The sequence below is a fragment of the Engraulis encrasicolus genome, chromosome 3, assembly GCF_034702125.1.
Source record: "Engraulis encrasicolus isolate BLACKSEA-1 chromosome 3, IST_EnEncr_1.0, whole genome shotgun sequence".
Classification (NCBI taxonomy): Eukaryota; Metazoa; Chordata; class Actinopteri; order Clupeiformes; family Engraulidae; genus Engraulis; species Engraulis encrasicolus.
This window is the reverse complement of record NC_085859.1, coordinates 51708860-51722598: the sequence shown is the minus strand read 5'-3', so window position 1 is coordinate 51722598 and position 13739 is coordinate 51708860. Positions and strand designations below refer to the sequence as shown.

Genomic DNA, 13739 nt, shown 5'->3' with positions numbered 1-13739 from the left:
GTCTTACAGTGGTTGCACCAATTTGTCACTAGAGGCACAGGGCATGTATTTTCCTTTGTCTTAGAAAGCCTTCCAGAAGCCAAGCTGTTGTTACTGATGGAAAAAGGAGTGAAAGAAAAACCTCTCAGAAGCCTAAGCCAAGGGTTCCCAAACTTTACCATGGCAAGGCCCCCCACATAGCCTGTCGTCCGTATATTGAAGGCCTTCCTTACATGGGTCATGCCACACTATTTTTCTTTGCATCCCTTTTCACGATCATAGTCTAGGTCTGTTATTATTTTATATATTCCAGTGGAGCACTGACTAAGAAGTCAGTGCCCCACTGGAATATAAATAGGCCTAATAACTTGCCAACAGAAGTAATGTTCAGAGATGCAACAGATTATTATAATGCAGTTCTTAACTAATGGGAATATTGATATTTTGGTTTATTTTGGTGTACTTTTTACTGCACAACATTAACTGTCAGTAGCCTACCCAGACCCAGAACAGGTGTGGCTAATTAAGGGAGGCATGGAACACTGAAGAGTAACTGACCATTTTTTTGAATTTTAGAACTCTGCTGTAGAACAACCAATACTTGCTGTGAGGACTAATTCGTTAGCTGCTGGGCCTAGGTAGTCAACCAGAACAAGTGTTGCCAATTGAGGGCTACTTTTCAATGTTCGGTAGCCAAGTTAGATTATGCTATTTTTAATACAACTGCTATACATGGGTTCTCAATTTTTGTTTTCCCCTGGCTGCGCAAAACCAGCGGAAAACCTGCCCAATTTGAAAACCACTGGCCTAAGCAATCCCCGGAATTGTACTTACATACAGTAATATAACATGAGCAAAAGTGCAGCGACAGCTTCCACTGTCTGACAATATTGTTTAGAACTTGTGAAGATATTATATAACGCAGTGGTTCTCAACCTTATTTGAACAAACACCCCCTGAACCTCATCCTTAGCCCCCCTTACTATTAAAAAATGTTTAATGGAATAATGCTCCCAATGACAACTAAGCACCGCCCCCTCTCAACTGTATTCTTCTCAACGCCCCCGTAAGGGCTCCTCAAAGCCCCTGGGGGGCTGTACCTCCCCCGCTGAGAAACACTAATATAACGTGTGCATCCACTCTCTAAAGCAGGGCTATTCAATTAGTTTTTCAAGTGGGCCACATTTTGAAACCAAGAGGTGGAGGTGGGCCGCACATGACAGCGGCCGCCGCCGGTCACTAGGCCTAGGTGGTAAAATAACTTTTTCTAGATTTTTAAAACCTAGCTTTAATCCTAACATTGAGCATCAAGCAGAGCAGAGATTCACAAGAAAAAGAATCATTTGTTGTCCATGCAATATCAAAACTGCAGTGCTACAGCACTTATCTGCAGGGGTGACTATCATACACTCCCTGGAAAAAGAGGTAACTCAATGGGATGTTCCTGTTTAAATAAATGTAATAATAAGTTTAAAAAATACTCTGTGCAATACAATTAGCACAATTCTGTATTGTAATATTTTGGACACAATATATTGCAGTAGTTCAATGACTAATGTTATCTGACCTCACAAACTATAAAACAGATAGCTGTGTGAATATGGAAAACTAAGTGGATATGGAAAACTAATTGTTTCTGTAAATCACCACCAGAGAAGAATCACGGAAAACAAATACAGAACAGGGGATGTTTGCGGTTGTATAAACGGCAAGCGATCTTGAAATCATTAATTAGTGACCACATCCTGAGAACGGACGTTACGTGCATGAGTGACCATATTTCTGTAGCCATATGAACACCAGCCTACTGCCAGACACACGTTGTTGAAGTAACATTGAAGTGAGTTGAGAAGTCGAAGTTAAGAAGATGCGTTCTGATGCGCCTCTAATATTTCCCCCCTCTCTTTAAGCGTTGATCCACTTCTTTGTTCCAAACTACCGCGCTGGCTGGTAGTGCGATCAAAAATGCACGTGACATAAATATTAAATATTTCCTTTTCATTTTCGTCGGGTCTGTGTGGCTACAAAACAACAGACACGTCTAGTTTACTCCTTGTATTGAAGGCAGTTTGGCAATCCTGTCGCTGCAACTACCGTTGCGGGATACGGATAGCGCAGACCTAGAATGGAACAAAAAACTAACTGCTTTGACTAACTGCGTTGAGGCTCAAAAGAGAGCATAACTCGCCCGTTGCAGCTTCACTTTAAAACCAGTCAATGCTGCAATTGTCATCCACACCTTCCAATGCAGCTAATAAAATAGGCCTACTTAAACGTCTTCTCCCTCTCTCCACATGCCCCATGGTCTTGTCTGCACTCCCCGCCTACTTGACGGTCACACACCTCTTTCTTTCAGGTGGATACGGACATTTAGGCTACGTGCACAGTTCAAATGCACAGCCGTGTTGTGCAATGTTCATCAGCACTGACGTGTCGTTTTGTCAGACTTAGTAGATTTCATTTATTTTAAGAACATAACTTCTAGATGCCGCCTCGCCTCCGTGTTGCATGAACTGTGTTGTCAAACGTCACATCTCCGTTATTTGCTCCATAAATAGTTGCTCATTTTTTCAGTCGGCAACTCTTCCAAGAAGCACAGACCTATAGTGCTACCTCAGTCTCATTGCTGCAGGTGGGAGATTGTTTTTCAACTTATTTCAGACACATCTCAAACGCAGGCACCTTGCACAATGCAGCATTGGCACGCGAGCGTGTGCCGCGCATTGTGTGTTGCGCAACGGCACCTCTTCCAACGACGCAGCCTAATTGAAAATAGGCTATTTTTTGTAGGCATAGTCCACGAACTGGCATATTGAGACTGCAAAACTATTAAAGACTAGACTAACTGTTGGAAAGGGAGACAAACTAACTAGTTTCCACGAGGGTTTATAATGTTAATTTGTTCTGGAGACTTCCCTAAGGCGTTTCACTATTGCGGCTGGTCGCCGGATCTGGCCCGCGTCCGGGCTGCATCTGGCCCGCGGGCCGCTAATTGAATAGCCCTGCTCTAAAGTGTCTCAGACACTGTGTTGCCTCTCTGGTGGCTATTTGTATTCCTCTCCACACCTGTGACCTCCCTCCCTCCATGACCTTATTGTCCACCTCTGGCAGAAGCTCACTGGCATGGTATGGAAATACCACGATCCTCTTCGCCTATTACATGTATTATTGATGTTATTATGGTTGTTGATGGAACAAGACCCCCTGGGGCCTATACTAGTTCAGTAGTAAACCTGGTTAACTTAAGAGGTAAATCATCTAATAGAAGAGCCTCTTCTATTAGATTATTTACCTCTTAACTTAACCAGGTTTACTTCTGAGCCAGCTTCTTAGTATCGGCCCTTGGTTGGCTATTTATATCCCCATCCCCACACCTCTGTTATTATTAGCACGGTGCTATTGTTGATGATGCCATGGAGAAAATGTTTCAGACACTATCGTTCAGAAAACGAGAATAGGACGCTGCCTATTTCTATTGTATATTGTCGTTGATGTTGTAATGGACGCCAGGAGAAAATCAGACAGAAGAACATGGCTACACATATGCCCACCAAACCAACCATGGCTGGACTGGCCATAAAGCATACAAGGCATTTGCCCGGTGGACTGTTGATTATTTTGGCCTGGTCCTCCCCTAAAAGTAGTGGCATCCGTCCTCATAGAACTGCAATTGACCGCTCAGAGTCAAATTTCAATATTCATTTTGACTGTTGTGGTCAAAATAGCTCGTAATAGATGTTGTCTTAAAATGTCTTCATTGTCTCTCTCAATACCTGGCTGACCGGTGTTGGCTGGAGAGGCCGGTCCCTATTTTTGGTCCCAGTCCAGCCTGCACCTCCCACCTGTGACATCGCTCCCTCCGTGACTGACCTTCAGTGTCGACCTCCGGCATCAGCTCCGCCAGTGACCTCTTGACCCTCCATCCGTGGCTGACGCAGGAGGGCATGACCTGCTGTAGCTCCTGCCTGTCCTCCTCACGCACCACCGGCACCGTCTCCAGGATCAACTGCATCTGCTCCAGCTCATGCGCTCCTAAGAAGAGAGAGAGAGGGAGCGAGAGAGAGAGAGAGAGAGAGAGAGAGAGAGAGAGAGAGAGAGAGAAGGAGAGGGGGAGAGGGAGAGGGAGAGGGAGAGGGAGAGAGAGAGACAAATAGCATAGACAGACAGACAGAGAGACAAGGACAGAGCAGGTTAGACAAGCAGCAATTTTCTTGTATACACAAATAGGGAAACAGAGAGAGAAAGGACAGTGTAGACAACCACATGCGCACACGCACGCATGCACACACACACACACACACACACACACACACACACACACACACACACACACACACACACACACACACACACACACACACACACACACACACACACACACACACACACACACACACACACACACACACACACACACACACACACACCCGAAGTGACTTACAGTTATTTACTGAATACAGTCCCTGATGCAAGTGAGGTTAAGTGCCACATACACACAGTACATACATACAGGGCTCTAAATTAACACCCGCGAACCCGCCAAATGCAGGGGAAATTTAATTTTGGCAAGTAGAAAAAATTAAGCGCCAATTTGGCTAGTAGCGCCCGAGTACAATAAATTATGAACGGTAAACCGCTGTGTGTTTGTGTGCATGCACTAATATCTACTATCACTGTATGTATATGTAGTGATAGTAGACATTCGTGCACGCACACACGCAAGCACGCAAGCACGCACACACGCAAGCACGCAAGCACGCACACACACACACACACACACACACACACACACACACACACACACACACACACACACACACACACACACACACACACACACACACACACACACACACACACACACACACACACAGTGACAGAGACACAGATTGAGACAAATGGACAGAGCAGACAATCAGCAATTTAAATACAGAGAATGAGACATACACACACACACACACAAACAGAACACACAGAAGCACACAGACGGAAATGGAACAGGGAAGACCACCACGCACGCACGCACGCACGCACGCACGCACGCACGCACAAAAAATAAACCACACAACCTGCAAGTTTTCCACAGAGATACATGCAGACAACCCAACAGAAAGACAGGTAGACACAAACACATTTAAACACAAAGCCAAATGTACTGAGCCTTATATGAGAAAACAACAGTCGCAGACTCATTGCAATTAATCAACAATTATAAAGATTTGTTATTGTTTCTGTTTAATCGACTGTCATTTTTCAATCATTTTCTTTATTACTTGCCCTCTCTAAAATTACTTTGAAAGTGAACTAAATAGATTAATGTGTTTGTTTATTTTGCAAGTATATTAATTATCCTCTCTTACAGCTTGCACACATTATTTTTTCCAATCTTGTGTTGTTATCCCTATTTTATTTCAAGCAAATAAAGAGGGCTGTGGCTCAAAAAACAAAGGAAAGGAACCCACATGCATTTGTAGAAGAACAGTGTGTGTAAGAAAACAAATCACCATGCTCTCCCAGAGCCTTCCTGCATGACTTTATCACTCCCACAGAGCAAGAGAGAGGCATACGGCCGGGGAGAGAGAGAGAGAGAGAGAGAGAGAGAGAGAGAGAGAGAGAGAGAGAGAGAGAGAGAGAGAGAGAGAGAGAGAGAGAGAGAGAGAGAGAGAGATGCGGATGCTGACCTGGGGGCCACTGAGTCTGAATCACATCATCCAGCCCACCACACAAATCTCATCCCACATCTTTCTGTAGGGCATCATCAACTCTTGTTACTTCTTCTTCTTCTCCTCTCTCTCTCTCTCTCTCTCTCTCTCTCTCTCTCTCTCTCTCTCTCTCTCTCTCTCTCTCTCCCTTCCCCTCCCTCCCTCCCCCTCTCTCTCTGTCTCTCTCTCTGTCTATCTGTCTGTCTGTCTGTCTCTCTGTCTCTCTCTCTCTCTCTCTACCTGCAAACAGCCTTCAGCTATAGGGAGCATCTGGATGCAGAATGCAAGCCGGGATGCAAGCCAGTCGGCCAAGAGGGCATCTTGGCTTGGAGAACATGTGCTTGTAATAGCACTGTAATGTAACACTATTGCACAATACATACAGCACTGCTGAGCCTCCCCTCACAGACGTGTAAAGTTTGAGTTTCTATGCATTACACTTGCTGTACATTACACAGACCCTTTATCTGAATTAACAGTGAGAGTTTGGCCGGGCCCAGGACAAAGTCATCTGAAAGGACCCCCTCACCCAATACATATGAACAAACTTGGGCCCCCTCTGTCCCTGGGACAACTGACCCATTATCCCCCCAGTTAGTGTGTGTGAAACATTCCACATGTAGTGTGGGAATGGACCTCTAGGAACAGGATACAGCCCCTGCCACATGGGTTTAAATTAGATGTCATGTTCAAGTCTACAGGGGACTACTTATTCTTCCTACACAGATTCAAAAACCAATTCCCTACACATTAGGCCACAGCTGTCTGGGCTTTATTGAGTCATGTATTACCTGCGAAGACCATTCGCCCACAGAGCATCCCTGCCAGTACGTGGGGTATCAATGGGCCTTTAGGGCACAGGCACTGTGACACATGCTTAGATGACGACAAAGAAGAGAGTCACCGTGATCTAGGTCACGCACCTCTCAGGTGTCCATGGAGAGTTTTCTTTAAGCACCACCTACCCAGGTTTACCATATTGACTCTGAAGAAGACGTGAGAACGGTGAAACGTTAGTCTTGGCACTTGCCAAATAAAACAGCAAAATATCCACATCTGAAGATGCTCTGGTGACTTTCGTCTTTGTCTGCAACTACCGTACTACTGTAGTCCTTTCCCGTGACGCACCAGATTGTGAAGTGCAGGAGCGTGGAGGATATCTTTCTTGTCTCCATGCTTAGATGCATTGTTCAAGGCCACATCACCCCATGGATAAGGGTACAGACCCATCCTTCTTCCTAGAACACTCAGCCCAAAACCAACTCCCAACCCATTAAGCCACAGCTGTTTCTGCTTTATTGAATCATGTCGGCTGCGGCGAGCGTTTGCCCAGAGAGAGCCTCTCTTACCTGCGAAGAGCATCCGTCCGGAGAGCATCTCGGCCAGTATGCAGCCGGCTGCCCACATGTCAATGGCCTTGGTGTAGTTGTTGGGCGAGAGGAGCAGGCGGGGAGAGCGGTACCACTTCGTCACCATGCCCTCCGACAGGTACCCCTGAGGAGGGAGAGATGGAGAGAAGAGAAGAGAAGAGAAGAGAAGAGAAGAGAAGAGAAGAGAAGAGAAGAGAAGAGAAGAGAAGAGAAGAGAAGAGAAGAGAAGAGAAGAGAAGAGAAGAGAAGAGAAGAGAACAGTAGAGAAGGAGAGGGGGAGGGGGAGGGGGAGGGAAGAAAGAAAGAAAGAAAGAAAGAAAGAAAGAAAGAAAGAAAGAAAGAAAGAAAGAAAGAAAGAAAGAAAGAAAGAAAGAAAGAAAGACAGACAGACAGAAAGACAGACAGAAAGACAGACAGAAAGACAGAATGAAAAAAACAAAGAACGAACGAAAAGAGAAATAGAGGGATAGATAGAGTTAGAGATAGAGATAGTGATAGTGAGAGAGGGTGAGCGAAAAAGCAAGACCAACAGAGCAAGAGAGAGAGAGATAGAAGGTGGGAGGGAGAGGGAAGGTGGGAGGGAGAGAGCGAAAGTTAATTTAAAAAGAGGGATGAAAAAGCTTGTGAGATGAAGGCATGAGGAATGATCAAAAAAACTCTCTTGACAGCGAGATATTCCTCTGCTACTTGCCCACGGCAGAGACGAAAGAAAGGTGTGACATTTTATTTTTGGAAATCAATGCTTTTGGAAGTGTGTGTGAGAGATTCCACTATGTTGACTGACAAGGCAAGGCTTCAAAAGGTAAAAAAAACCTCTCTCTTTCAGTCTTTTTTTAACCCCCTTCTCTCTTTCGCCTCCCTTTAACCCTTTTTTTTCACTCTCTCACTTTATTTATTCTACACTGGTCACCATTTTGTCAAAAGCGCTGCACGTGTCCGCGTAAGGAGCCGTCGGGGGGTTGCTGCACTTATCTGATTTGAGACAAGGGAGAGAAAAGGACACGTCCTGTGTAGTGACAGACAGCAAGGGCGCAGGCAGGCAGGCAGGCAGGCAGTCAAGCAGACGGCTGGCTGGCCCGTGGGTTGAGCCTGTCAGTGTCGCGTCGGCGTGTGGGGTGGAGGAGAGGAGTGTATCAGTGTGTGGGGTGGAGAAGGGGGGAGAGAATGGGTGTCAGCCTGTCTGTGTCAGTATCTGTGTGTGGGGTACAGTTAGAGTAGACGGGAGTTATCATCAGTGTGCCCTCTTAATCCACCCTCTGCCTGGCAATGACTGATCGAGCACATGGCGCACTTGCTCAATGTTTCATGAGACAGCTGAGAGATACCCCCCCCCCACACCAGGCTTGAGCACCCCCACAAAACATTGACACCACCCCCCTCACTTACATCAGGCCCCCCACGCACGTACGCGCACACACACACACACACACACACACACACACACACACACACACACACACACACACACACACACACACACACACGTACTTGTCTAGTCCGGTTAACCCATCCCCTCATTTTATAGGTCTGGCCATTTTGAGGAATGCAGTGCGGAGTGTGGAGTGCGCAGTAAAGTTTGAAATTAGGGCTGGACGATATCAGAAAAAAAATTAGATACGCGGTAACAGCATGCAATACCTCGATAACGATATTTAAACGATATTCAGAAATATAGCCAAGTGTTTTTCTTGTCACTAAATTGTCGGTCTGTGCGGGAGTCGTGGCTTTGGCTTCTTGCGCATTTGTTGATATTCAGCTAGTGATTGGACTGCACAGAAATGTTTTACTTGTTAGCGATAATTAAGTTATTTTCGCGATACGTATATCGCCCCACTTGATATCGCTATTTTGATACATTTTCGATATATTGTGCAGCCCTATTTGACATGATTGAATTCACCGTTACCCAGCTGCTAACATGGCATTGTGACGTAGCAATCAGCCTGTCTTCTTACATAACAGGCCCGCAGCTGCTCCAACACTTCGTTTCAAATGTAGCACACCACCAACGTCATCACTCCCTCTCTTTGCTGATTCGTTCGGTATAAGATACCACCTGTGAAGACACACAGCAGGGTCATTGGAAAGGAAAGCCAGACGTTGTGTGCTTGAAAATAAAATAAAGTATGATGGAGCTGGGTTTTGCCAAGCTGCTCTGCCCCCCATGTACGTATCCTCTCAGCTTTTTTTATGTCCTTCACTATCTATCTTATATACCTCATATCTCTCCCTCTCTCACCCTCTCCCTCTCTTACAAATGTCTTTTCCACTCCTTCTCTTCTCTTCTCTTCTCTTCTCTTCTCTTCTCTTCTCTTCTCTTCCCACGCTCCACGAGTTCAGGTGATAAATTATTTGTGGCCTCTAGCTCGGCAGTCTCAGCGGGGGAGGCGAGGGGAGGTGAGCTGGCACAAACACCCATCACATGCCACTACGCAGCTTCCTGTGGTGCCCCATCTATTGTGCTAGATTGTATTCTCTCTCTCTCTCTCTCTCTCTCTCTCTCTCTCTCTCTCTCTCTCTCCCTCTCTCTCTCTCTCTCTCTCTCTGCATCAGACTACTTTTCAAGGTGATGCATCATGACAAAACAAAATAAAACTCTGATTATGGCATGATTGACCAACCCAAACATCAGCTGATCTATAAAAATGATTTGCCTGTCTGGTGTATCATATACAGTCGGTGTATTGTTGCTACACATTCCATTCGTTTTTCCTACAATGCATCCAATATTGGGTTCTGTTTTGTGGTACCATTTCCAATTCCTGCTTCAACCATGTCGCCTCTTCCCATGTCTGACAGCCCTTTCACGGTGAGGTTGTCTGTTCTGTGTACACGGGGGTGTGGGCGGACTTGTCAGAATGCATCCGTGCTCTTTACGGAAAGGTTAGTGTGCTGTGCATGAAAACAGATTAGTCTTTCCACACCAAAGAGTTTTGTCTGAGTTTTGTCGGAAATTGTCTGGGATTGTGCCCGGGAGGGGCCCCCACGCATGGTCAGTGCTGCAACTTACATTTCATTACACTACATTACACTTAGCTGACACTTAACGTAATCTAAATCGACTTAGACAGTAGATATTCCAGGGTATTGGTTACAGTCCCTGGAGCATAGTGGGGTGCCTTGCGTAGCCTCTTATTGCAGCAAGGGTCGCCGGCGACCCTATTCACTTGCTGAAAATGCATAACTACATCATAACAACATTGCTGTGACATTACAGAGAGCCATAGTGCTGCGCTAAGGGGTTAAGGGCACTTCAGTCAAGGAGGGAGGAAGGGATTGGTAAGGGTGGGGATTGAACCTGCAACCCTGTGGTCTACTACAGCCCCTAACCATTACATCGCAGCTGCAACCCTTGTTAGAAATAGAACTTAGAAATGGAACAAGCATCTCTGCGCAGGGTTGAGCAGGCTGTAAGTGGAGTCCCATTGAAACAATTGCTACGTTTACATTAGACATTTAATTAGGAATTAACTGACTTTAATTCTGAATAAAGCTTTATTTCGCTTTGAAAATGCCATGAAAGCACCTCTGCATTCGGAATTAAAGGAAAGATCAAAGTAAACTCGACGGAACAAACTATTTAATTCTAAATTATCAATTCGGAATTAAAAATATCATGTAGTAAACATAATGACTGGCACACATCTCTATTTTATCCTGTGCAGTGTTTAACAGGCTGTACAGTGTCTCATTTGTATGGCATAAACACACACGCAGGCAGACTGTGGGTGTGCAAGGACAACTGAATACACAGTTCAAGACCTTGTACACATCCGCACGCCCACTCCAGCCTTCATGTCCACACTGTTGGAGAGTAATCCTTCGCTGTATATATGACAGGGTTTCCCCCAGCACTATTACAGTCAGCGCACCCACCATGATAACACCTACCACCTTGACCAGATCCCCTGAAAAGATTAAAATGTTGTATTGTGAATGTAATTTCTAAAGTTGCTACACCAGAAAAAAAACACGTAGAGCTATTTCCTTCTGGCAGTTTTTAAATAATATTCATGTGGCAGTGCAGAACATGGCCTTTCCGATGATCATCATTGAATATATCTTACACTGGCTTACCCCACAGCACCTTGACTAGGGATGTAAATAAAATCAAAATGTATCGATGTATCGGAAGTATCGGCCGGCGATTTAATCGAATCGCATCGTATCGTGGGGCATTCTTAAGAATCGAAAAGAATCAAATCGCTGGCCCCTGTGCAATGCCCTAGCTCCATAACACAATAGTAGTGGAAAAGTAATTGGAAAAAATTGAATCGAACCGAATTGCGTGGGGAATTCTTAAGTATCGAAAAAAAAAATCCCTGATTTAAGAAATCGATACCGTATCGTATCGTCATGAAGGCTATGATTTACACCCCTAACCTTGACTAACAAATGTTTTGCGGGAAACCCTGTATGATATATATGTATATGCTGCTGGACACCTTCAGATTGAAGACTGTAACTTTGAACGGCATGTCCCTTTCATCCGCAGCATTTGATGTCAGTATGTGAATGGTAGCCTACCGGTTTTGTAATATGTCTTCAACACACAAAAGAGACAGAGGGTCCTTTGAACGGCATCAGAGGGCTTTCAAACATATTTGTTCAGCACATTAAATTGCCTTTATGCATGAAATGTGCAATAGAAAGGATCTTCCTCGCCTTACACGGTGTCATCTTACAACGGAAGCGATGGTGACTGTTCAACACAGCGCGCATTTATGGCAAAAGATTGTTTGTAGCTGTGTTGTCTCCTGGCAGTTTGAGCAGCACTCTGAGCAGTATTTACTCTAGAGCTCGCACTCGGTTCACACACACACAGACACACACAGACACACAGACACACACACACACACACACACACACACACACACACACACACACACACACACACACACACACACACACACACACAGACACACACACACACACAGACTGTTTGAAGAGGTGACACCGCGCCATGCTAGGTGTGACAGCAGGCTTGTCACTGAGGGCATTGATCTCCAGGACACGTGTGCTCTGCAGAAGCTCACAGCTCCTGCTGCAATCTAGTACTGCAGCCTGGTTGCTATAGAGGAGGTTACTATCGAACAGCCTCATCACATCCTATATCATCACTATCACCTGGAGGTGACAACCCATCAGGTATCATATTTAACCTGTTAAAGCACCGCATTATAAATGTGTTGTTACCAGAATGGCAGTGACCGAGTCGTAGTGCATCACTAATGGCCCTGTGTTATGTCATAGTAGAGTAGTACTATGGTACCTTTCAATGACTATTACAGTGTGCCTCAGATGGTACGGCTTGCATTAAGGGGCTACCCACCGCCGTCACCATCACTAGCACCATCTCTACTACTACAACCTTATCGGATCATATTTAACCACCATCACCTGGAAGTGCCTGCCCATCAATATATTGTATTTAATCACCTCCATCCGCCACCACTTACTATTGAACATATGGTATTTACTATCGATACATGTTTACTATTGAACTAGGGCTGTCGTGTTACACAGAAATCGTGATGTACTATATCGTGATGATATAAAATTCTGTTGCCATTCAGTCCAGAAAACAACCACACAATATGATGTGGTAGTACTTTTAAGTTTCAAATCAATATCATTATAATTTTTTAACTTAAACTTATATTTAAAGCCCTTTAAACTAATATTTATAAACTTTAAAAATATATTAGTTGCCTTTGTAACCTTACCAACAAACGATCATCCAAAAGATACATTTTAAAAATCGTGGGGTGCATCGAACTCTGGGTCAGAAATCGTGTTACGAACCGAATCGTCCGTTGAATGTATGGTCGTTACAGCCCTATTCACATATTTACTATTGAACATTGTTACTACTGATCATAGTGGGGCAGCGGTGGCCTAGTGGTTAAGGAGATGGGCTTTAGATCAGAGGGTTGCAGGTTCGAATCCCACCCTCCACTCCCTTCCTCACTCCATGGCTGAGGTGGCCCTGAGCAAAGCACCTACACAGCTCCAGGGTTGTAACCAATACCCTGGGCCTGGACCAATACCTGTCAGTCGCTTAAAGAGTCAACCTCATGCAACCTCGTGTATTTAACCACCCACTATTATAGCTGGAGATATAATATAGCTACATATTGGAGGTTACTCTCGAGCAACTATCAAATTTAAAATCCACTGCTGGCATCACCACCACCATCACTGCTGCTAGTATTGCTGCCACAACAAAATGTCTAATATTGTATTCTGGGATTCTGGGGGTTACTATGGTACAGATGAGTAATATTTAAACACCATCACTGGTGGCACTGGCACCATCCCTGCTGCTAGGCTGAATCCCAGAGACAAAACACTATAGCATCACCAGCATCATGACAGGTTGACAGGGCTGAAATGGGACCACAAATACGGCCCAGGCATTTTTGCCGTAGACCAGTTTTTGTACAATATCATGATTGGATCAGTCCATCGTCAATATCAAAGTTTGACCAATGAGCCGCCACGTCTAAATGCTGGGCCGCTCTCTATGGGGGGAAAAAAAACTAAACAGATACAACAAAACAAAACAAACAACAACAACAACAAAAACACAGACCAAAAAACAACAGCTTCGGCACACAGGGAATATGACCTGTATGATACGGTAGATTACCAGTCCAGCCCTGCTGGTTGATCCATAGAGGAGACT

At 44.9% G+C, this 13739-nt stretch overlaps 1 protein-coding gene across 1 annotated transcript in view; it reads right to left on the bottom strand.

The window, feature by feature from the left end:
- mapk4 (mitogen-activated protein kinase 4) overlaps nucleotides 1-13739 on the bottom strand; it is a 39516-nt gene that overhangs the window by 9789 nt on the left and 15988 nt on the right. The window contains exons 5-6 of the mRNA XM_063194565.1: nucleotides 7031-7175; nucleotides 3850-4011 (exon numbers count right to left, since the gene is read on the bottom strand). Coding sequence (XP_063050635.1) covers nucleotides 3850-4011; nucleotides 7031-7175 — 307 coding nt within the window. The remainder of the gene's footprint in view (nucleotides 1-3849; nucleotides 4012-7030; nucleotides 7176-13739) is intronic.